Genomic DNA, 25,120 nt, shown 5'->3' on the forward strand with positions numbered 1-25,120 from the left:
GACTATGTATATTTTTCTTTTGTTTGCTCATATACAGGTGTCCCCCGTTTTTCGAACGTTCGCTTTACAACACCTCGCTGTTACGAAAGACCTACATTAGTTACCTGTTTTCTCTAACAGAAGGTGTTTTCACTGTTGTGAAAAAAGGCAGCGCGCGCCGAGCAGCCAAGCTCCTCCCCCGGAACTGCATTCTAGCCGCCATTGCTTAAACACGTGTCTCTGAGCATCTGTGCTTTATGTCGATTTATTTTGTGCATCCATTAGCAAGATAAGTTCTAAGGTATCTGAAAGGTCTAAAAGAGCTTGTAAGGGTATTACATTTAGCATAAAGCTAGACATAATTAAGTGTTTTGATCGTGGTGAACGAAGTAAGGCCAAAGTGAGTTTGGCTTGTGGAAGTTGATGAAGGTGATGTTGAAGAGGTTTTGGCATCCCATGACCAAGAACTGATAGATGAAGAGCTGATGCAATTGCAAGAGGAAAGGATAACAGTCGAAACTGAACGCAGTAGTGAACGGCCCAAAAATGAAGTCGTCCAGGAACTGAACATGAAGCAACTGTGTGAGATTTTCACTGCGATTGACAATGCTGCAATGCAGAGATCGTAAAGAGCACCAAATTTCTTTGTGTTCACCTGGCAGAGAATCTCACCTGGTCCCTCAACACCAGCTCCATAGCTAGGAACGCCCAGCAGCGTCTCTACTTTCTGCGAAGGCTGAGGAAAGTCCATCTCCCACCCCCCCATCCTCATCGTGTTCTACAGGGGTTGTATTGAGAGCATCCTGAGCAGCTGCATCACTGCCTGGTTCGGAAATTGCACCATCTCGGATCGCAAGACCCTGCAGCGGATAGTGAGGTCAGCTGAGAAGATCATCGGGGTCTCTGTTCCCGCCATCACGGACATTTACACTACACGCTGCATCTGCAAAGGAAACAGTATTGTGAAGGACCCCATGCACCCCTCATACAATCTCTTCTCCCTCCTGCCGTCTGTGAAAAGGCTCTGAAGCATTCGAGCTCTCACGACCAGACTATGTAACAGTTTCTTCCCCCAAGCTATCAGACTCCTCAATACCCAGAGCCTGGACTGACACCTTGCCCTATTGTCCTGTTTATTATTTATTGTAATACCCGCACTGTTTTTGTGCACTTTACACAGTCCTGTGTAGGTCTGTAGTATAGTGTAGCTTTTTCTGTGTTGTTTTTTTACGTAGTTCAGTCTAGTTTTTGTACTGTGTCATGTAACACCATGGTCCTGAAAAACGTTCTCATTTTTACTATGTACTGTACCAGCAGTTATGGTCAAAATGACAATTAAAGTGACTTGTCTTGATTGCAGAAAAGTATGACTTTAATTTTGAAAGTAGGTTTAGGGCATATTTGCAGGATGGTTTGAGTGCTTACAAAGAACCGTATGATAGAAAAATGCGTGAGCCTAAGCAGTCAAGCATACTCTCGTTTTTCAAACCTTCCACATCAGCCACAGCAGATGACGAACCTCGACTTTCGATATCGAGGCAGCCAGACATAGAAGAAAATGACCTGCCTGCCCTGATGGAAACAGACGACGATGAGATGACACCCCAGTGTCCCACCACCCCAACCTCCAACGACTCAGCCTAACACACCATCATCAGTGTGCTCGCTGTCTTCCCGATTCCAGTAAGTGGAACTACACTGTAAGTACATTATTTCTACTTTATATAGGCTCTGTATTTTTATGTGTTATTTGGTATGATTTGGTAGCTCCATAGCTTAAAGGTTACTGGAGAGAGTGTTCCTGCCGAGAGCACTTGTGTGAGATTTTTGCTACAGTGGGCAGGGCTGCAATGATTGTAGGAAAGTATTTCTACTTTATATAGGCTATGTACTTATCATATAATTCCTGCTTTTACTATATGTTACTGTTATTTTAGGTTTTGTGTGTTATTTGGCATGATTTGGTAGGTTTTTTTTTGGGTCTGCGAACACTCACAAATTTTTCCCATATAAATAAACGGTAATTGCTTCTTCACTTTACGACATTCCGGCTTACAAACCGTTTCATAGGAACGCTCTACCTTCAGATGGCAGGGGCAACCTGTACTTAATTTTCCCTTTTCCTTTTTATTTTAAACTGCTCCAATGCAATCTAGGTGACATTCACTTCTTCTAAATTTGCTATGAATACAAAGGACAGGGACTAGAAAGGACTCTTACCTAATTTAGATTCTTCACTTAAATTTGGGTGAAGTAAACTTGTCAGTTTAAATAGCCAGTAATAAATGTTAAGGGGGAAAGGAAGACGTAGTTAACATTTTCAAATGCTTTGGCAAATCTGGTGGACTACTTTAGCCCAGTTTTGCTTGGAGCCCGTACTGTTGCATCACAAAGTCCTCGGTTCAGTTCCTATTCTGCAGTTTGAGTGCGTAATCATGGGTGAACATTCAAAGCCTTGATAAATGCCATAGTTATAGTAGCTTGTTTCAGATGAAATGTGAATTCTATCTGCTTAGCTTTTGGACGTTATCTGAACTTAAGTTTGTATGTTCTCCTGTGTGTGGGGTTTTGCTCTCAGAGATCAAGTTGTAAACCTACAGGGAATGGAGAAGGAGAATGGAATTGACAGATTATTCTGCTGAGGACCGGAATGGACCTGATGTTCGATGGCCTCCTGTGGCATAATAACATTCAAAAAATCAACTGTGACATTTCTTAACCAACATCAAAACAAATTATCTTTTCACAGTATAACAGTTGATTTGCTGTGAAGTGTTTAGGCATGGCTACAAAACTTCACTATAATTTTGTAGTCTACTATTATTGGAATCATTATTTTCAACCTTCTCCCCACGCTTGCAACTGTATACTGTATGGGATGGCATGAGCTTTTCATGGGTCATTTAAACAAATCGAATGCCCTAAATTCTTTGAATAGGATCTGCTACTATTCCCAGATCCAACCAGTACAGGAAAACAAAATTGTAAACTTTATCCATGTGCGTAATTGATGATTTTTGGGAGCAAGGGAGAAATCTTGTTCAAAATAGGCTTCCTCCATATTTGGCCACAATAATTGCATGGGCTGATTAAACTTGGTTAACAGGTAAAAATCTCATTTGCTTCAGTAACTTAATGTAATATAAGTTATATGAATAATGTTAATGTTTTCATATTTAATAATGAAATGTGAATATGAAGGACTAAATTAGTGAACTACTTTATAGAACTATGCTTGACTGAGTCATGACCCTCTTCTGGGAAAAAAATAATACTGTTGTTAGTCAATTTACAAAAATTCGAGTGTAATCTTATTGACTGAATTGAATTTAAGCAAGAGAAACTTAAAATCCAGGCTTGCCAGCTAACGCAGATCGACAAGGGGAAAGTGTTGAGAGACATACTTGGTAAAATATACAATACAGGCAGCAGCATTTCATCAGTGTTTCTAAAGAATGGTGATGAATGTGAAATTAGCCACAGATGCTGCAAATGGTCATCAGCTCTGGATCATGAGATGGAGTGAACACCACAGATACGGGAGAAAGAACTCCAAGATCTGTGGTATTTTCTTACCAAAATTGTGTATGTGTATATGGATATAAAGGGAATTGAAGTTAAGCAAGAGAAACTTAAAATCCAGGCTTGCCAGCTAACGCAGATCGACAAGGGGAAAGTGTCAATGCACCAGAATGAGTCTATCCAGAGATGCAAGCTACTGCATACTCCCTGGATCTCTAGGTAGACTCATTATGGTGCACCCACAAGGCTAAGAACATTATGGATATCATGCTTACTATGTTTTCAAGCAAATTTCTCTCCATACTCCAGGACCAGGAATTTAACACCTCCCTTTCCAATTGAAAATTTGATTTCCTGACCAACAGACAACAGTCAATGAGGAAAGGCAGCAACACACCTGCCATAATTATCCTCGGCCCAGCTGCTCCACTAGGTTGCGTCCTCAGCCTCGGAGCACTGGAAGGAAAGAACATCACTAGGTTCTTTATGTCGTGACTGTCTTTCCCTCAATGCTGACAAAAGAGCTGGTCATTGACTTTAAGAAGAGGGGTAGCACCTGTGTCCTGTTTACATCAATGTTGCTGAAGTTGAGAGGGTTAAAAGCTTCAGGTTCCCAGGAGAGAATATCGCCATGGCCTAATCCAACCACAGCTCACCAGCACCTCTACCTCAGCAGGAGGCTAAAGAAATTCAGTGTGATCCCCTTGACCTTAGTGTATTTTCAGTAATACACTATAGAAACAATCCTCTCTGGATGCACCACAGTTTCAATGGCATCTGCTCTGCCTGTGGCCACAAGAAACTGCAGGAAGTTGTGGACGCAGCTCAGCGCTTGAGGGAAAGGATTCACTCTATACCTATTGCTATCTCGGTAAAGCAGCCAGTATAATCAAAAGCCCCATCTACCGTAGACGTTCTCTCTTCTCCCCCTCCCCATCAGGCAGGAGATGCAAAAGTCTGAAAGCATGCACCATCAGCCTCAAGGACAGCTTCTATCCCACTTTGTACTGCCTCAATGCTGCGTTGTTATTTATTGATTGGGATGAACGGTATGCAAGACAATCCACGGTACGTGACACTAGTAAACCAATTTACCAATTTAACGATTTAATGGCTGCGCAAGCAGAATAGAGATGGGTGACAGTCAGGTTGAGTAATAGGTGCAGGTGGGTAGTACAGGAGTCCCCTTGTGGACATTCCTCTTTCCAGCAAGTATATCATGTTGAATACTCTTTGGGAGAAATGGCCTCAGGGAAAACAAAATCAGCCCTTTTGTGGCACCATCAGTATTTCAGCTGCATAGCAGAGAAGGAAAAAGACTGGGAGAGTTACAGCGATAGGCATTTGGTCACAAGGGGAGCTGTTGTTTAATAAGTGAATAAAGTAATTGATAAATTAGGATTCTATTCGCTGGAGTTCAGAAGAATAAGAGGAATTCTCACTGAAATTAAAATGGGAATAGTCATCCTTGGTACAGGACGGATGTTCCTGACGGCCAGGGAGTTGTGGATCAGCCATCACAGTAGTGAAACACCTTCACCCAGACAAAAAAATTCTCTACACCACAAAACTTGAAGCCAAATCACATGTGATGGAGCTGTTAGCTTAACACTATTTGAGCGCCAGTAACCCATGTTCAATCCCACCTCCGTCTGTAAGGAGTCCGTATGTTCACTCTGTGACTGCATGGATTTCCTCCGGGTACTCAGGTTTTCTTTACATATTCCAAAGATGTACGGAGTAGTAGGTTAACTGTTCACATGGGTCTAATTCGGCAACATGGGCTCATTGCGCCGGAAGGGTCTGTTAGCAAGCTGTACCGCTAAATTAATTATTTATATGCAAGAAAGAATATATTCTTTTGGCTAAAAGGATCAAGTTTTTGTGGCTAAGAGGATCAAATGATATGGTGAGAATACAGAACAGGAAACTGAATATGGATGACCAACCATGATAACTGAATGGCAAAGCAGGTGCTAAGAGCCTACTCCTGCTTGCACAGATCTTTTAGACAGAGGAATCCAAAGATTCACTATTCTCTGGGTGAAGAAATTTATTTTACCCTTCTATTTCAAATGTTCATCAGAGCAGTGTCCTGGATCTAGCTTTTCATGTTTCTAAAAGGTCAGAAGTGGGAATGGTTTTGTCGATGGCTTTGTTCATATCCATGACTCCAATATCTAGAACAGGTTGCCTTTTTTATACCATGAACCGCTACCATTAACGGAGGGGTCCGTTGACCCCAGATTGGGGGTCCCTGGTCTAGAAGGAATGGGCAATAGGTAAATGGGAATATTGCTATTTGCATGTTCCCCTTCACAGCACATGTCAGCTGTACTTTGAAATGATTAGTGACTCTTCATTTAAAAATGCTGGAACTGTTTCTAACAGCATTGAGTAAATAGATTCAGCACATGGACTGCGCCCAGTTCAAAGGCAGTTAGGAATGAGCGATAATGAAAGTGACATCCTGCAAAAGGATAAAGGAAAACACTTGCGGAATAATCAAGATTGGAGTTGCTCCGTAGCTGGCAGCAGATGGATTTGATAATCAGATTGGAATCTTTGTCACGGACATCGAAACACACAGTGAAATGCATCAATTACCTCAAATCAAATCAGCGAGGATTGTGCTGCAAGTGTTCCGGTGCCAACGTAGCATGCCCATAACAGACTAACCCTAACCATGGGTCTTTGAGCTGTGGGAGAAACCGGGGCACCCACGCGGGTACGGGGAGAACATGCAAATTCCGTACAGTTAGTGCCGGGAATTGAACCAGATCGGCGGAACCGTGCGCTATAGCTAACCACAGCGCTGACATGGGCTTCAGAAGCTCAGCTCAGGGTCAAATCATCCTCAGCTTGAGTAGGGAAAAAAAGTGGTTGGGGTTTATGTAACCGAGTATGCTGCAGGAGAGAACACGGGGAAATCTGCAGATGCTGGAAATTCAAACAGCAACACACACAAAATGCTGGTGGAACGCAGCAGGCCAGGCAGCATCTATAGGGAGAAGCGCTGTCGACGTTTCTGGCCGAGACCCTTCGTCAGGACTAACCGAAAGGAAAGATAGTAAGAGATTTGAAAGTAGTGGGGGGAGGGGGAAATGCGAAATGATAGGAGAAGACCGGAGGGGGTGGGATGAAGCTAAGAGCTGGAAAGGTGATTGGCGAAAGTGATACAGAGCTGGAGAAGGGAAAGGATCATGGGACGGGAGGCCTCAGGAGAAAGAAGGGGTGGGGGGGAGCACCAGAGGGAGGTGGAGAACAGGCAAACAACTAAATATGTCAGTGATGGGGTAAGAAGGGGAGGAGGGGCATTAACGGAAGTTAGAGAAGTCAATGTTCATGCCATCAGGTTGGAGGCTACCCAGCCGGTATATAAGGTGTTCCTCCAACCTGAGTTTGGATTCATTTTGACAGTAGAGGAGGCCATGGATAGACATATCAGAATGGGAATGGGACGTGGAATTACAATGTGTGGCCACTGGGAGATCCTGCTTTTTCTGGCGGACCGAGCGTAGGTGTTCAGCGAAACGGTCTCCCAGTCTGCTTCGGGTCTCACCAATATATAAAAGGCCACACCGGGAGCACCAGACGCCGTATACCACACCAGACGACTCACAGGTGAAGTGTCGCCTCACCTGGAAGGACTGTCTGGGGCCGTGAATGGTGGTGAGGGAGGAAGTGTAAGGGCAGGTGTAGCACTTGTTCCGTTAGAAGATTTTTGTTGTCATCTTTCCTATATTAATATGGGGGGAATCTTCAGTCATCCATTACTGGATTCTGACTTCGATCAGTTTGGATGGAGGTCAGGGACCTGATAGTCTAACTCACAGACCCTATGAAGGGCAATTATTAGTTTTTGCATTTCACTCGAGCAATGAAGCAGTTCATAGGCTGGCTTTTGTCTGAAAATCACTGCATGGTTATGAAAGGAGTTGGCATAAGAGAAGAGCAAACACGAGGAGATCTGCAGATGCTGGAAATTCAAACAGCAACACACACAAAATGCTGGTAGAACACAGCAGGCCAGGCAGCATCTATAGGGAGAAGCGATGTCTACCAGCATTTTGTGTGTGTTGTTGGCGTAAGAGAAGAACACTTTTTACACCATGAATGTGTACTTAATGGAAGCTTAAGGTGAGTTAGTCTTCCAAGTACAACCCACACCGTCAAATCACTTGCCCTGGCTTGTGTGGCTTAAGTGCGTTTCTATAGTTACAAGTGCGTGCCGAGGAGGAGGAATTCAACTAAATTGCGCGAAGGGCGTTAAAGAATAACATGAGACAGCTTTGAAAGGAAATTAAAGATTCAAACGCATAAAGTAAGAGAGAAGTTGTGAATGTTAGTATTGTTGCCCTGGTGACCTCATACCCTCCCCACCTCTTTGTCCTGTCTGTGGTTCACTAACACCCTAGTCAGATTTGTTGATCGAAATTTTATGCCAGGGCGACTCGGCGTTTGTACAGGTGCGGAAGTGTTTTAAAATACTTTTAGGTATTTTCTAATAAGAGCAATACAAATCAAAATGCCGATTTGTAAATTATTCCTCATTCAGCATTCAAGCCCGTGTTGCTATTCAACAAGGGCTTTTTAATCTTAATTGACGGCTCGGTTTCATTGGGAGGGATTGACATCGTTACAGGTAAAATAGCAAGCGGAGTTACCAAGCAAAATAAGCTCACGAATGCCTGGCTATTTGGACGCAGTGATTTTAACGTGGAAATTCCTTGCGCAACAGTTGAAGCAATTTTTAAAAAATCTCCAGCGTTTTAATGGACCTTGTTGGTTGTGGGTTTGTGCATTTCTGAGTAGTGTTTTGAGCATGGCCGTATGGAAACGCGCTGTAGGTGGAAGAGTTTAATATCTAACTAAGCCTGACTACCAGCAGTTCCCTTGTCTCTGAGGTTAAAGGGTTTCAATCCAACGCCAAGGTCAGGGATTTATGATACAATGCAAAGTGCCGAATCCCTGGAGAGTTGTGCTCTTAGAAGCAGCGACTTGTGGGCCAGATGTCAGGTCAAGAAGTAGAAAAAATTATAAAATAGTGTGAAAGTTCAGCTGATGGAACGGCATTGGGGGGAGAATAACAGTTAATGTCACAGGTTAATGACCCTTTATCAGAACAGCTGGTGTACTGGTGAGCACAATGCTTCACAGTACAGGCAACCCCGGTTCCATTCACTCCACTGCCTGTAAGGAGTTAGTACGTTCTTATCCCCCCCCCCCCCCCACCGCCCCCGGTGACCGCGTGGGTTTCCACCCGGTGCTCTGGTTTCCTCCCACAGTCCAAAGAGGTACTGGTTGGTAGGTCACTGTGAATTGTCCTGTGATTAGACGAGGGTTAAATCGGGGGTTGCTGGGCAGAGTGGTTTGAAGGGCCAATTCTGTGCTGTTTCTCAGTAGTAAAAAAATAAAAGAACAAGCTAGATTAGTAGGCAGAGTATACAGATGCAGTAGGAGCAAGAGCAATTTGAAATGGTGCAAATGAAAATTCACAATGAATGACTGGGTGCAGTATATATTATTGCAACAAGTCTGTAACTAATGCTGGATCTTGGGACTATTGGGATTCTGAAGATAGTAGAATTGGATTTTTATGATGAACTCAGCAGACATGGGCATTGTTGGTAATGATGTAGGCAGGCAACATGTATTGCCCATTTCTAATGGTTCTTGGATGTATACATTCTTTGATAATGTGCTTTGAATCTTTGAGAAGACATTGCTGTGTTGCATTGTTTAATACTGCTGTCCATGCTGTGCTCTCATAGGATGCTCTTGAATTGCCAGTTCAGTGATTTTTAACTTGGTGACATTTGCAGAATGAATTTTTAAAGAAGGTCTGGGAGTGCTCTTATCATCGAAGGGGAGATGATTAGAAGTGGCCATTGCCAGTGTGTTTCTTGTCACTTTTCAACTCAGTATGTCTGTTGGCATAAACTGTTTCCCTATCCAAAGGTAGGTTCATATGGTTCATAGTCTGCATGGAGGACAGTGACCAGTGTGTTCCACAGGGATCTGTTCTGGGACACCTCCTCTTTGTGATTTTTATAAATGACCTGGGTGAGGAACTAAAAAGGTGGGTTAGTAAGTTTGCTGATGACACAAAAGTTGGAGGTGTTGTGGATAGCCTGGAGGGTTGTCGGAGGTTATAGCGGGACACCGATAGGATGCAGAACTGGGCTGAGAAATGGTAGCTGGACTTCAACCCAGGTAAGTGTGAAGTGGTTCATTTCGGTAGGTCAAATTTGAAGACAGAATATAATATTAATGGCAAGGCTCTTGGTAGTGTGGAGAGTCAATGAGATCTTGGGTCCATGTCCACTGGACACTCAAAGCTGCTGCACAGATTGACAGTGTTGTTAAGAGGCATAGTGTGTGTTGGTCTTCATCAACCATGGGATTGAGTTCAAGAGCCGTGAGGTAATGTTACAGCTATATAAGACCTTGATCAGACCCCACTTGGAGTACTGTGCTCAGTTCTGGTCACCTCACTGCAGGAAGGATGTGGATACTATAGAGAGCGTGTAGAGAAATTTTACAAGGATTTTGCCTGGATTGGAGAGTGTGCCTTATGAGAATAGGTTGAGTGAACTTGGCCTTTTTTCCTTGGAGCGACAGAGGATGAGAGGTGACCTGATAAAGGTGTATAAAATGATAAGAGGCATTGATCGTGTGGATAACCAGAGGCTTTTTCCCAGGGCTGAATTGGCTAACAGGAGGGTGCATTGTATTAAGATGTTTGTAAGTAGGTACAAGAGGGATGTCAGAGGTAAGTTTTTCACACAGAGTTGTGGGTGCGTGGAATGCATGCACTATACAATACACTATACAATAGGTAGATGGAGCTTAGAAAAATGGAGGGCTATGCGGTAGGGAAATTCTAGGCAGTTTCTAGTGTAGGTTACATGTTGGCACAGCATCGTGGGTCGAAGGGTCTGTAATGCGCTGTAGGGTCTGTAATGCATTATGTTCTATGTTCAAAGGTTCAAAGGTCCAATTTTTATGTCAGAGAAATGTACACAATATACATCCTGAAATGTTTTTTCTATATGTAAATAGAATTTAAAAATTGGTCCAAAATCAAATCAGAATTCAAAGTCAATTTATTGTAATGCTACTGTTGAATTGTCATGCCACATTTAAATATTGTGTTCTTGCTGAGTAGAAGTTATTTTCAGATAAATACATGAATGATGACTGTTGTAATTGCTACTAAGATGAGTAATTAAAACAAATATATATTATTCTCTGAATGGTAATGCATTCCAAATCTGATTTAGTTTCCACTGATTAATAGCTGTCAACGATGGGAGAAACATATAAAGTTTCTGATAGTCCAAAGATACAGATCTTGGAGAATAAACTGGCAACGGATCTGGCAGAACTAAATCTAGAGATTGAGGAAAGTGGGATATTACAAGGAGCACCAACACGACCCTTCAGGTAATATTTAGTAATAATATACATTGGTCCATTGACAGTGTTTTAATGTCAAATTTAGATGTACGTGGTAGGTGGCACATGTATAACAGTTAGCATAAATCTTTACAGTGCTCGGGATTGAAAGACTGGGATAAAATTCCCACTGAATTTGTACATTTTCTCCGTGACCGCGTGAATTTCCTCTGAGTGCTGCGGATTCCCCTCGTACTCCAAAAAGACATAAGGATTAGGGTTAGTTGTGGGCATGCTATGTTGGCGCTGGAAGCACGTGGGCTGCCCCCAGCATATCGTAAATTATGATACAAGTGGTGCATTCCCCTCTATATTTTGATGTTTCGAGGTACATGTGACAAAAACTAATCTTTATTATATATAGGAAAAAGTATAAGTAAACCAGGTTGTAAATCCTAGCATCATTGAAAAACCCTGTCCAGCATGTTGCTGAAGTTGTGAAAGACAGTTGCTATGGTGTATGAATGTTTTTCCCTATGATATGGCAGTGTGTAGGATGGTTATAACCGTATAACAATTACAGCACAGAAACCAGCCATTTCAGCCCTTCTAGTCCTTGCCGAATGCTTACTCTCACCTAGTCCCACCGACCTGCACTCAGCCCATAACCCTCCATTCCTTTCCTGTCCATATACCTATCCAATTTTTTTTTTTAATGACAATGTCGAACCTGCCTCTACCACTTCTACTGAAAGCTCGTTCCACACAGCTACCACTCTCTGAGTAAAGAAGTTCCCCCTCATGTTACCTCTAAACTTTTGCCCCCTAACTCTCAACTCATGTCCTCTTGTTTGAATCTCCCCTACTCTCAATGGAAAGAGCCTATCCACGTCAACTCTATCTGTCCCCCTCAAGTCTACCAAGGGTCTTGCCATTACTATTATATTCTGTCTTCAAATTTGACCTACTGAAATGAACCGCTTCACACTTATCTGAGTTCTTTGCTGTAACAATAGGAAAACATAGTTTATTACCTCACAGATCTCTAAAACCTGTAAATGTTATTACAAAAAACCTCCAACACCTAGCAGTTCCTTTCCAAATGACACTCCAGATTAATATATAAATACAACTCCATTTGTTCATCATAGAATCTAAATTCCAGAGCTGCCTATCTGTCAGCTGAAGGAAATACCTTCACTAGAAGGGACACAGCAGTTTGTAAAGGTGACTCATCATCGTCTTCTTCTCAAGGGTTATCTGAGATGAGCAACTAGTGACTACCTTGGCATTGGCATGCTGAGGAATAGATTAAAAGAAAACATTACTGTGGAATAATTCAAGCTTTCAACCAGTAGTCCAGCATAATAGTAATTTGGAGTTGAGGTTAAACATAATTCTGGCAAAGTGATTGCATCTCGTTAGAGCGAAAACACTTTGGTTTAAATCCAAATGAGTCTAACTTCACTTCCTTGCCAAGCTTCATATAGTTACAAACATAGCTATATGTTTTCTTACTCTAAAATGTCTTCTGACTTTAGGAGGAAACTGTTGGGATTTAAAGTACAGAATATTTCTCTGAATAAGCTGGTTAGGTCTGTAGTAATATTCATATTATTTTGTTCTTCTGGATCTGAACAATTGCAACTAGTTTCAGATTCAGAGCTCTCATGACAATGATTATAAAAATATTACAAATGAACAGATTCCTTGACTATAATAAGCTAACCCTTTGTGAATTGAAAAGAAATAATAAATGTTTATTTTGCAAATAAATACAAATAAAATATAACAAAATTAACATTAAACATTGCAGCATCCTTTGTGCTGCACAACAGAATATTCTAATTACTTTCAGGTTGACATTTTTATGTATTAACAGTTTGATTTATTTTTTCCAGTTCTGTTAGCATACCGAAGGATGTTTCCTATATCAGAAAGGAACGAGAACTGCTCCTAAAGAAAGGATTGCAGGTAAAATATCAGAAATCGTGAACTTAGTCTGGGGAGTAGCACATGGCAATATTGTGCCTCACTGGGTTTTGGTTTTGTGGGAGAAATGGGCAACAAGTAGCCTTATATTGATGGAGCACCCAGGGTCCACTACCTCCAGTGGCTATTGTCAGGGTGTTTAGTCTTTACCCTTCTACCACACTCTTGCCCACTGTTGTCTCTCTGGAACAAAGAACGGTTCTTCATCTTGATATTTGGAAACTAATTTCTCTCTCAGTTTTCTATCCCAGTAAGATTATTGAAGTTTTCTCAATTGTCTTTGATGTAGCTATTTACTTACTGCCTGTTATGCTGCTAGCATTTGGAGCAACAATGAAGGTCCTCCATCTCTGGCAGTGTCCAGGGCTTCCTTCATCATGTCAATAGCTTCCTCTCAGTTTTCACTACAGTCAGTCATGCAAGTCTGGGTGGAGAACTCAGGAATTACCATGGCAATTAGATGTAGAAGGATTCTGCATTGCTGTTTGTATAACCAGTCAGGGTTGTTAAACCTGAGCTGAACCTCTCCCCCCCCACCCCCCCCCCCCCCCCCCGCCCCCGAACCTGGAGGACCAGTGGACCACTCTTAGTCTGGCCTCTACCCTTTGACCTGTTTGGCATGAGTGACCCTACCAAGAGTCAAAGCATAAAGCCCTGACTCCCGTCTCTGGGTCATTGAGGCATGCAAGCCTCCAGACCATGGCAAGGTTTGAAGTCCTCTTGAGGTGTGGTTAGATATGTTTCTTCTATTTTACTTGAACTTGGCCTGGTACCATGGAAGGAAATGGTCTAAATGTCCTACTGAAGAATTAGAGGTTCCGATGAGGACCTGTTTAATGATAATGAGAAGTTAATGATCAGGAAGATATTCAACCTGCTTATTCATTATAGAGGAATATTATTGAAATGCTATATTGTGTAATTAATAACTGACAAAGTCAGTAATCTATTAAGAAGAGAAGCAGAGAGGGCTGACAAGTGGAGGAAGATGGTTGGCAGCAGAAGGTAGGCACTTTAGCACAAGTAGGGTGTACTAATTCCTGTGTATGAAGCTTCTACAGCATATGTTCCCAATCTTTTTTATATACCATGGACCCCTTACCATTAACTAAGAGGTCTGTGGACCCCTGGCTGGGAGCCCCTGCTCTATAGTTTTATGGGTTCTCAAGGTGATGGATGAGGCCAGTGTACAGCTACAGATTTTTCCAGAGATGCAGCAGGAGGTACCTGATGGGGTACTTTATGTGTGGTGTAATCCTTCTGCTTCTTCTGTTTGCTCATGATGGATTCAAGATTCTCCAATACCATCTCGAATGTTCTTTCTCCAACTTGAATGGACACGGGCTGAGGATCCCCCAGGAGTCAGTGGGGAATGATGGTTTTTTTCCTAGCTGTGCAGCTATATGGAGATGCATCATAGTTCTAGGAAAGAGTTAGTTATTTTTGGGGACAATGTTTACTGGCTCAAAAACAAATGAGGAAAGTAAGGAATATCAGAGGGAGATGGAACTGCTTCCTGGGCAATGAACAGAGTACCAAGGAGTGGTGGAATGTGGCTCTATGTGAATAGTTTCTCACTAAATAGGTTGTTTTGCCTCCAAGATTAGGGAGGTTGCTGAAGTAGAAGGCAGGCACTTCCTCACATGCAGGATGGAATAATGTGCCTATAAAAAGTATTCACCCCCCCCCCCCCCCGGAAGTTTTCATGTTTATTGTTTTTCAACATTGAATCACAAAATTTGGCGTTTTTTGACACTGGTCAACAAAAAAACTTTCATGTCGAAGTGAAAACAGGCCTCTACAAAGTCATCTAAATTAATTACAAATATAAATCACAAAATACTTGATTGAATAAGCAACCCCCCCCCCCTTTAAAATGACACACCAAATCATCACTGGTGATGAATTGGTTTTGGAAGTCACATAATTAGTTAAATAGAGATCTGTTTTTGGAGACCTGTGGGTAAACAAGGTGTTTCAATTGATTGTAGTAAAAATACACCTGTGTCTGGAAGGTCCAACTGCTGGTGAGTCAGTATTCTGGCAAAAACTACACCATGAAGACAAAAGAACACTCCAAGTAACTCCAGAAAATGGTTATTGAAAAGCACAAGTCAGGAGCTGGATTCAAGAAAATTTCCAAGTCACTGAATATCCCTTGGAGTACAGTTAAGCCAATCATCAGGAAATAGAAAGAATATGGCACAGCTGTAAATCAGCCAAGAGCAGGCCATCCTCAAACACCGAGTGACTGTGCAAGAAGGGGACTAGTGAGGGAGGCCACCAAGAGAACTATGACAACTCTAGATGAGTTAGAAGTTTCAGTGGCTGAGATGGGAGAGACTACATATGCAACAATGGTTGCCCCGGGCCCTACAACAGTCATAGCTTTATGTGAGAGTGGCAAAGAGAACGTCACTATTGAGGGGAAAAAAACCTCACAAGAAATCTTGGCTGGAGTTTGCCAGAAGGCATGTGGGGGATTCTGAAGTCAACTAGATGAAGGTTCTATTGTTTGATAAATCCAAAGTTGAGCTTTTGGCCATCAGACTAAACGCTCTGTTTGACATAAGGCAAACAATGCACATCATCAAAAACTACCGTGAAGCATGGTGGTGGCTGCATCATGTTGTGGGAATGCTTCACTGCAACAGACCCTGGAAGGGTTGGGAAGGTAGAGGGTAAAATAAATGCAGCGAAACACAGGGAAATCCTGGAGGAAAACCTGATGCAGTCTAATAGAGAACGGCAACTTGGGAGAAGATTTGTTTTCCAGCAAGACAGTGGCCTCAAGCATAAAGCCAAAGCTACACAGGAATGACTTACAAACAAAGTTAATGTCCTGGAGTGGCTAAGCCAGAGTCCAGACCTCAATCCAGCTGAGAATTTGTGGTTGGACTTGAAAAGAGGTGTTCACTCATGATCTCCATGCAATCTGACAGCGCTTGAGCAGCTTTTTAAAGAGAATGGAGAAAAGTTGCAGTGTCCCAGATGTGCAAAGCTAATAGACCTATCCACACAGATTCACAGCTGTAATTGCTGCCAAAGGTGCATCTACTAAATACTGACTTGAAGGAAATGAAAACTTATGTAATCAATTACCGTATTTTGTTTTATATTTGTAATTAATTTGGATCACTTTGTAGAGATCTATTTTCACTTTGACATGGAAGAATCTTTTTCTGTTGATTGTGTCAAAAAATCAAATTAAATCCACTGTGATTCACTGTTGTAAAATATTAAAATATGAAAATTTCCAAGGGGGTTGAATTCTTTCTATAGGCACTGTATATGCCTTGAAAGCTAAAATATGTCCTCAAGAGCTGATGTTTTGTGCAAACGGGGTCTATCAAGATTAGGAGGTAATTTTCCACAAAACTACACCTGGAACATTTGTGTTTGGACTTAAGTACCACAAGCAAAAACAAAAAGGAAGAAAGGATTGCACAGTTCTGGAGGAATGGAAAATTGCAAATGTCACTCCACTTTTTTAAAAAGGGAGAGAGCTAAAAGACAGGAAATTATAGGCCGTTTAGCCTGAATTCAGTAGTTGATAAGATGAGGTTCCAGGGAGGCACGTCATAAAATAGGCCAAAGTCAGCAGGGTTTGCTTAATGGAAATGTTACCTGACAAATCTGTTGGAATTCTTTGAGGAAATAACAGGCAGGGTAGACAAAGGAGAGCCAGTGAATGTTGCGTACCTGATTTCAGAAGGCCTTTGACGTGAGCACATGAGGCTGCTTCACAAGAGGAGAGCGCATAGTCCTACAGGAAAGATACTAGCATGGATTGGCTGACTGGCAGAAGGCAAAGGGTGGAATAAAGGGGCCTTGTTTAGTTGACTGCCAGTGATTAGTGGTGTTCCGGAGGGTTCGGTGTCTGGTCCACTACCTTTCATGTGATATGGTAATGATCTGGATGATGAAATTTAATGCTTTGTGGCCAAGTTTGTGGATGATACAAAGGTAGGTAGAGGGGCTGTTAGTGTTGAGGAAGTAGGGAATCTGCAGAAGGACTTGAGATTAGGGGAAGGAGTAAAGAATTGGCAGACAATGCAGTGTAGGGAAATGCATGGCCATGCATTTTGGTAGAAGAAATAAAAGTGTAGTCTGTTTTCTAAATGGTGGTGGGGGGGGGGGGGGGGGGCAAATCAGAAATAACAGGTCCAAAGGGACTTGGGAATCCAAGTGCAGAGTTCCTGAAAGGTTAACATGCAGGTTGAGTCAGTTTTAAGGTAGGCAAATTCAATGGCTACACAGGTCGATAGGGCGACTAAGAAGGCTTATGGAATCAAGCAACGCACACAAAATGCTGGTGGAACACAGCAGGCCAGGCAGCATCGATAGGAAGAAGTACAGTTGACGTCTCGGCCCGAAACATTGACTGTACTTCTTCCTATAGATGCTGCCTGGCCTGCTGCATTCCACCAGCATTTTGTGCGCGTTGCTTGAATTTCCAGCAGCTGCACATTTTCCTCGTGTTTGAGGCTTATGAAATCCATGCTTTTATTAGTTGAGGCATTGAGTTCAAAACTCAAAAGGTTATGTTGCAGATTTATAGAATTCTGGTTAGGCCACACCTGGAGTATTGCATTCATTCTTATCGCCCCACCAGTGGAAGGATGTTGAGGCTTTGTGGAGGGTGCAGAAGAGGTTTACCAGGATGCTGCCTGGCTAGAGAGCACGTGCTATCATGAGAGGCTGGACAAACTTGGGTTGCTTTCTCCAGAGCAGCAGAAGCTGAGGGGAGATCTGATAGAGTTTTTATAAGATTATGAGAGGCCTGAATAGAGTAGACAGGGAATGTCTTTTTTTTTGATCATGAAATTCAGAAAACTAGGGCTGGTAATGCAGGTTAAAGGTGTGCTGCAAACAAATAAATTGTAGGAGATTCGGAATTTCAATGTCCATCAGAAGTCCTGAACTATTTTCTAAAATGGTGGTGGTTCCATTTTTTTGCTGCTTTATTGTCCATGGATTGGTAGATTCTATGGCATCAGTATTCCATTGTTCCATACAGATATACTTAGGATCTGAATCACACAAAAAACGTGAGATTTAAAACTGTTGTTCTTTTTACAATATTTTTATTCAGAAGAAAAAACAAGATTTACAGAGTGCAATACATAGATACATCTCAACATAAATTGTGTACATTCATATATTGTAATAAAATTGATCAAAATGTTATAGCATAATACATAAAGGTATACCACTCTGTAATCAAAAATTTAAAGATAGGTCATACATCATAAAAGAATTTTTTTTATATAACAAGTCAACCCCCTACCAACTACCAAAGAAAAAAGCTGATGGATGATAATGGATAATTAGAAAAAAAAACCATATTTGCTTAAGAAGAGAAGGTAGAAATATACATAAAAGTCTGTGCACTGTTAAACTTTATAAATTGGAAAAGTAATTTAGAAAAGGTCCCCAGATATCATAAAAAGATTGTTTCAAATTTAAGACTGAGCAGTGGATCTTCTCTAAATTTAAATAAGACATAATATCACGTAGCCATTGAAGATGTGTAGGAGGGGTAGACTCCTACCATTTAAGCAAGATTGCTCTCCTTGCTAAAAGAGAGGTAAAAACTAAAACCTGTAGGTTAGGAGTATTGTTGTTCTAAGTCTTCTAATTAACCCATTTATGGATATTTAAAACTATACAAACTAGAAAAATATTGTCACCTGTCATGAATTCAAAAGGGGTTTGAATGATTGGCAGAGAGAAGATGATCAAATCATGCAATCACAAGAGTGACAAATTTACACTGGCAAAAGCCGTAATAGATGCAAAAATCATAATCCAGTATAGGAGAGAGGTGGGAAAGGTTGTCAGAAATAGGGAATCAAGTGGTGTAGAAAAGAAGTGTGCACCACTATAGACATCTTAATGTGTAGATAGATTTTTTTTTGATCATGAAATTCAGAAAACTAGGGCTGGTAATGCAGGTTAAAGGTGTGCCGCAAACAAATAAATTGTAGGAGATGCGGAATTTCAATATCCATCGGAAGTCCTGAACTATTTTCTAAAATGGTGGTGGTTCCATTTTTTTGCTGCTTTATTTGGTAGGTGGCTGAAGCAAAACAACTTGTAATCCAAGCAGATGTAATGCAGAGAGAGCTGGAGAGTTGCCTGAAACCGGAGTACACAGCCAATAGCTTGCCTCTTCTCCTCCACCAGGTAACATAAAGTTTTCCAACCCTCACAAGTGGAGAGTTCTGTTGTGGTTCGAAGCCTATGACTAGTGATGTACTACAGAGATCGGTGCCAGGACCCTTGTTATTTGTTTTATACATCTCAATTAAACTTCTTCACACATACTCTAACCCTATACATTTTTGAAGCACCTCCATCTGAAACCCTGCCTCCCAGGCCTCTGCCCACTGCTTCAGTGCAATGGTTCAGGTGGAGCCTGTCCCATCGGAACGGCTCCTTCCTCAAATTCAAACCCACTTCTCCCATACCAATCTTTGAGCTGTGCAATTAGCTCCCTAATCTTATTAACCCTGGGCCAATTTACATGTGGCTCAGGTAACAATCCAGAGATTATTACCTTTCTGGTTCTGCATTTCAATTTAACCCCTAGCTGCCCAGAGCCACCAAACACTCCTCATACATTAACCCTTTCATATGTTAACCCTCGAAGATCAGTGTGCTCATCAATGCAGGAGGCTGGAAGAGATGGGGGAGATCTGATTTTACTCCGGAGACAGACATAGAGTCTATAGAACTAAGGCAAAGCTGTAGTGAGGTCATTGACCGTATCTGGTTACCAAAGAGGAGATGCCTCTTGTCTTGAGGCAAAACAGAATGGATAAATCCCAGGGCCTGACAAGGTGTCTCCTTGGACATTATGTGAGGCCAATGCAGAAATTACAGAGGCTGTGGCAGATGTATTTAAAACATCTTTAATGGGTGAGGTGCCAGAGGATTGGAGGATAACTAACGGTGTCCTGTTGTTCAAGAAAGTTTCTCTGAATAAGCTGGGAATTTATAGAGTAGTGAGCCTGACACCATTAGTAGTTAAATTATTGGAAGCTATTCTAAGACACAGGATATGTAAGTATTTGGATAAATGCGGTTTGATTTGGGATAGTCAATATGGCTTTGTGAATGGTAGTTTGTGTCTGATCAATATTATGGAATTTTTTGAGGAGGTTACCAGGGAAGTTGAAGAAAGTCAGCAGACAATGTCTAAATGAACAGTAGCAATGCCTTGACTATGTCTAGGTTAAATTACTTTGCATTCAGGATGAAGTAGTAAATTAGATTCAACAATGGCTTCTTGGGAGAAGCCAGAGAGCTGTAGTAGATGGTTGTCTCTCTGACTGTAGGCCTGTGTCTAGTGATATACATCAGGGATCGGTGCTGGGTCCATGGTTATTTGTCATCTATATCGATAATCTGAATGATAATGGGGTAAACTGGATCTCCAGATTTCTGGATGACAGTGGGTTTGGGTGTGTAGTAGACAGTAAGGAAGACTATCAAAGCTTGTAGCAGGATCTGGACCATTTGAGAAAATGGGCTGAAAATGGCAGATGGAATTTAATAGAGTCAAGTCTGAGGTGTTGCAATTTGGGAGGACAGGCCATGGTATGACTTGCACAGTGAGCAGTAGGGCACAGGGGAATGCGGTGGAACAAAATGATCTGGGAATACAGATCCATAGTTCCTTGCGAGTGGTGTCACAGGTAGAAAGAGGCATAAAGAGAGCTTTTGCAACATTGGCCTTCATAAATCAAATTATTGAGCACGGAAGTTGGATGTTATGTTCAGCATGGGCTTGATAGGCCAAAGAGCCCATTTCTGTGTTGTCGAGCTCCACAGGGGCAACTTCTCCTGGCAGGTGATTGTGGAGATATCTTCTGGTTAAAAATGTCAATGGTTGTTTTATCAGCAAAGTGACAAGATAATGAAATGGAATTATTTAAACTAAATTTTACTTCTTCTGGTGTGGTCAGAACTACTTGTTAGTGAAGTCTTTATCCATCTCATGAAATAGATGGTTGGGAAATAAAAGTGGATTGTAGATAATTGAAATGAGAAATCAAAACTGAACTGCTCTAAATACTCAATTGGCCAGACAGTTTCTCTTCCCACGCTTGCTGTTCCATCTTCGGCATTTTGCGGTTTCATTTTAAGGCTGGTTCATTCTTGCCTCTTAGATTTTTGTTTGGTGAAAGTTGTCAAACTAATCCCACTGATTTGCCTGTGTTCTTATTTTTTCTGCTACAGTTTTTTACAGATCGGATTCACCAGCTAGTTCAGTGCAAGTATCTGCACATGCTCCGGTGGGAAAGGTTTTGTCGGCATACAAAGCATATTGAGCAACTTTATCCCCTCTACAAGGTAAGGCTTAAGTTAAAACCTTAGCTCTTTAATAACATGTAGTGCATGCAGTCACTACAGAAAATCTTTCTGCTGCCTTAAGCTGTGTCGGACATTATATTGTGCTTTTCAGCACAGTAATTTAAGGGCAGTTCATAGCACTTTTCTGAGATCAGATGGAGCTCAGCTTTGTTCTGTTCACATTGTACAAATTTATACTGAATCTTGGTATTCCTGTAATTGTTGAAGCCAGTTCAAGGTTTTTCCAGATGTAATTACCCATCAAGTTCTTTAGGACTGGCTTGGTTAATGTTGAATAGTGAACACAGATATGTTTTTGCAAGCTAGGGAACACTAAGTTGTTGAGAGTCTACAGGCTGGAAATCAATGCATGAAACTTTGTTGTCATTACAACAACTCATGATTTTCTGCTGGTAATATGGAAATCTGAGTGCTGAGCTTGTATGTAAATCATGGACAGTATTTAATAACATGTATGCTTCCTGTTTGTACTTCCAGCTAAATATTAACCAGAATAGAGACAAAGCAGTCTTCCTTGGATTGGGCAGCTGTCATTTTGAAAGCTCTTATCTCAATTAACCTTCTTCTATTTGTATTTTTCAGAAACAGATTTCTCATATTATGAAAGAATATGATGATGCTGTTCAAAGGGCTCAAAGGCTTTCAATAGCCCGCGAATGCCTTTTGACAGAAGCAGGGAATCCCAGTAGATGTGTGACACAAGAGGATGTAATTATCTATCTGCAATGGCTGGTGTGCCATTTCTATTCTGTCACAACTATTCACAACTACTTAAGGGTAAGACGTTATTAGTACTCATCATCATTATGTGCTGTGTCGTATGACGTGGGCGATCACAATATCATGAGGCTGTTCTCCAGAAGTGGTTTGCCATTGCCTACTTCTGGGCATTGTCTTTACAAGACGGGTGACCCCAGCCGTTATCAATACTCTTCAGAGATTGTCTGCCTGGTGTCAGAGGTTGCGTAACCAGGGCCTGTGATATGCACCAGGTGGCTAGCGGAGGGAAGGAGTGTCTTACACCTCCTTGGGAGTGCTTGTGCATGAATCACAAAAGGTTGGTCGGTTTGCAGGTGAAGAAGGCAAATGGAATGTTGGTCTTCATTGCTATAGGGACTGAATTTAAGAGCAGGGAGGTTATGTTTTAACTCTATAGGGTACTGGTGAGGCTGCACCGGGAGTACTGCGTGCAGTTCTGGTCTCCTTACTCGAGGAAGGATGTACTGGCTTTGGAGGCAGTGCAGATGAGGCTCACCAGGTTGATTCCAGAGATGAGGGGATTAGACTATGAGGAGAGATTGAATCGCCTGGGACTGCACTCGCTGGAATTCAGAAGAATGAGAGGAGATCTTATAGAAACACATAAAATTATGAAAGGGATAGATAAGATCGAGGCAAAAAAGTAGTTTCCATTGTTAGGGGAGAATAGAGTTAGGGAACATAGCCTCAAGATTCGGGGGAGTAGATTTAGGACAGAGATGAGGAACTGCTTTTCCTAGAGAGTAGTGCATCTGTGGATTTCTCTGCCCAGTGAAACAGTGGAGACTACCTCAGTAAATATATTTAAGACAAAGTTGGATAGATTTTTACATAGTAGGGGAATTAAGGGTTAAGGGAAAAAGGCAGGTAGGTAGAAATGAGTCCATGGCCAGATCAGCCATTATCTTATTGAATGGCGGAGCAGGCTCGATGAGCCAGATGGCCGACTCCTGCTCCTATTTCTTATGTTCCTTTGGTAGAGACGTATCTCCACCCCATCACCCAAATTATTAGTACTGGCTGTTCTATATGCCTGCAATCCTATTATGCCTTTTGGAAACATTTCTAAGAAATGAAGATGTGCCATTTATGTTTAGAAGTTATTTTCATTCTGGTTACTTCATTGAGGAATTTTATAAAATGAAAATATAGACTTGGAAAAATCATGAGAACTGATGAGAACTTGTCACTGCTGAACTGCACAAGTATAATTTGGCACTCTGAATTACAGATGGTCAATTTTCCACTTTTATATTGAACATAAAGTAGGAAAGCACACACTTGCCAAACTGCATGGCTGCTACTCTAGATTGCTCCCTCAGCTATAAAACGGTCTCAAAGGCGTATTGACTCTGCATAGCCAGATGTCCTGAGCTGTCTCACAACATTGGGTACTAATTTAAAAAAATGTATTGTTTGCTGTATACAACAATACATTTGCTGTATTGTTTCACCTGGGAGAACAATGTGCACCAAGCCACCCAGCAGTGTACTTTTGGTGCATATATTAGACATTGCATGGGTAACACACACACAGGTGCAGGCATATAGGGATACCAAACCAGTTGACTTCAGTACTCGGACCTTAATACCCCACAAGTGGCACCCACAGCAGGAGGTGATGAAACTGATAACTGAAGCCCTAGCAGGAGATGATCTAGGAGACTTAAAAGCTGCACAGAAATTTGATAAGTTCCTGAAGGAGAATCTGGTCAATGGGAAGCAGCAGAGTGGGTCAGCATCTGGAGAAGATTAGACCTGTTCCTGAAGCTCGACCCCTTTTGCATCTTGGCAAGCCAGATTGAGTATTAGAATTTTTTTTTAAAAATACCCAAACGGAGATCCTAAGAGACAATATCTACCAACATTTAGAGAGACAGGGTCTGATTCTGGACAGAGAGCAAGCTGGACAAAGAGGCTCGCTGGAAGGTGACAGGTGAAGTCAAGTGGGAGGGAAAGGTCAGAGGCTGGAGAAGGAGGAATCCGATGGGAGAGGAGAGTGCACAATAGGAGAAAAGGATGGAGGAAGGAATCCGGGGGGGAAGTAATAAGCAGATGAGAAGAAGCGAAAGGCTAGTTAAGCTGTTCCTATTTGCCAAGTAATTATGAGACTCTGCTCCTCTTTTGTTCCATTTGAAAATCCAATGATACATAAAGAAAATGAAAATATAAAAGGAATTACATACTGGAGGTTACTGGCTGGCAGGAGAAAGCGTCAGGAAAGAACTTGAACTTCTGTGATTCAGTGCAGGAACGGTTAACACAGTTACCCTCACATGAGGGTTCATTTTCAGGTCACAGCAAATAATAAGGTATGAATTGCTTTATGTATTCTCTGGAGTTATAGTTTGCATGATTGATTCATTGGCTATGGGATATTCAAATTCAGAGCAAAGTTAATATGTTCACCGTAGGCTGATTCCAAGCCGATTGCCCTCAGTGGAATGAAAACCTAACAGCTTCTATTACAACACTGACACCCTGCCCAGCCACACAAATTCAATACTGTAGGTAATAGATATCTGAAATAAAAATTGAAGATATTAGACTTGTAATTCTGCTTGTGAAGAGAGAGAGTGTGCATTAATATTTCAGATTCATGATCTTCCATCAGAACTAAGGGAAGTTTGATTTCTAACTTTTCTGCTTTAGCTTGCCAAGAAAAGGGAGGGATGGAGGGAACAGGGAACAAAGGAAATGTCTCTGGTAGGGTGGAGATCAAGTGAGGGCAAATGGACAGAGTGGCAGTGGTCCCAACTGAGAGACGGTGGTGAGGGTTTAGGAGTGGCAGAAGGGAACATGGAAGACCTGTGACAGGGTGGAGAATTGGAGAAATTAAAGGATAAAAGGGATGCCAGTACAATTGGACACATTAAGCAATAATAGAGGTAGAAAGAAATTGTAAATGAGAACAATAAGATGTTTCAGCTGAAATCGATGAACTCAATGTTGAGTCCATATGGTGCTCCTCTTTGAGCTAACATTCGATTTCATATTGGACCAGTGTAAAATCTCAAGGCCAGGGAAGATGGAGCTCGGGAGGGAGAAGTCAGAAGTGAGAAGAAGGTGAAATTGACAAGATCCA

The 25,120-nt window shown here is 41.8% G+C and overlaps 2 protein-coding genes across 2 annotated transcripts in view; both read left to right on the forward strand.

The window, feature by feature from the left end:
- The first annotated feature begins 10,811 nt into the window (after positions 1-10,811).
- On the forward strand, positions 10,812-23,791 carry ccdc162 (coiled-coil domain containing 162). Its single transcript, XM_073055342.1, has 6 exons — positions 10,812-10,950; positions 12,804-12,876; positions 18,973-19,083; positions 21,142-21,255; positions 21,859-22,053; positions 23,573-23,791. Exons 1-6 carry the CDS (start codon positions 10,814-10,816, stop codon positions 23,789-23,791), a joined length of 849 nt encoding a protein of 282 aa, XP_072911443.1. The 5' UTR covers positions 10,812-10,813.
- The window catches only part of LOC140733071 (uncharacterized), a 142,662-nt gene continuing 139,474 nt past the window's right edge, over positions 21,933-25,120 (forward strand). Inside the window, exon 1 of the mRNA XM_073055889.1 lies at positions 21,933-22,053. The gene's annotated coding sequence lies outside the window, so the exon portion shown is untranslated. The remainder of the gene's footprint in view (positions 22,054-25,120) is intronic.

The sequence above is a fragment of the Hemitrygon akajei genome, chromosome 9, assembly GCF_048418815.1.
Source record: "Hemitrygon akajei chromosome 9, sHemAka1.3, whole genome shotgun sequence".
Classification (NCBI taxonomy): Eukaryota; Metazoa; Chordata; class Chondrichthyes; order Myliobatiformes; family Dasyatidae; genus Hemitrygon; species Hemitrygon akajei.

Excerpts from the sequence above, each read along its gene's own strand:
- ccdc162 (XM_073055342.1), top strand. The coding sequence starts at position 10,814 with ATGGGAGAAACATATAAAGTTTCTGATAGTCCAAAGATACAGATCTTG. Across the intron at positions 21,256-21,858 it reads AACTTTATCCCCTCTACAAG|AAACAGATTTCTCATATTAT; the intron begins GTAAGGCTTAAG and ends TGTATTTTTCAG. Across the intron at positions 22,054-23,572 it reads CTATTCACAACTACTTAAGG|GTGCAGGCATATAGGGATAC; the intron begins GTAAGACGTTAT and ends ACACACACACAG.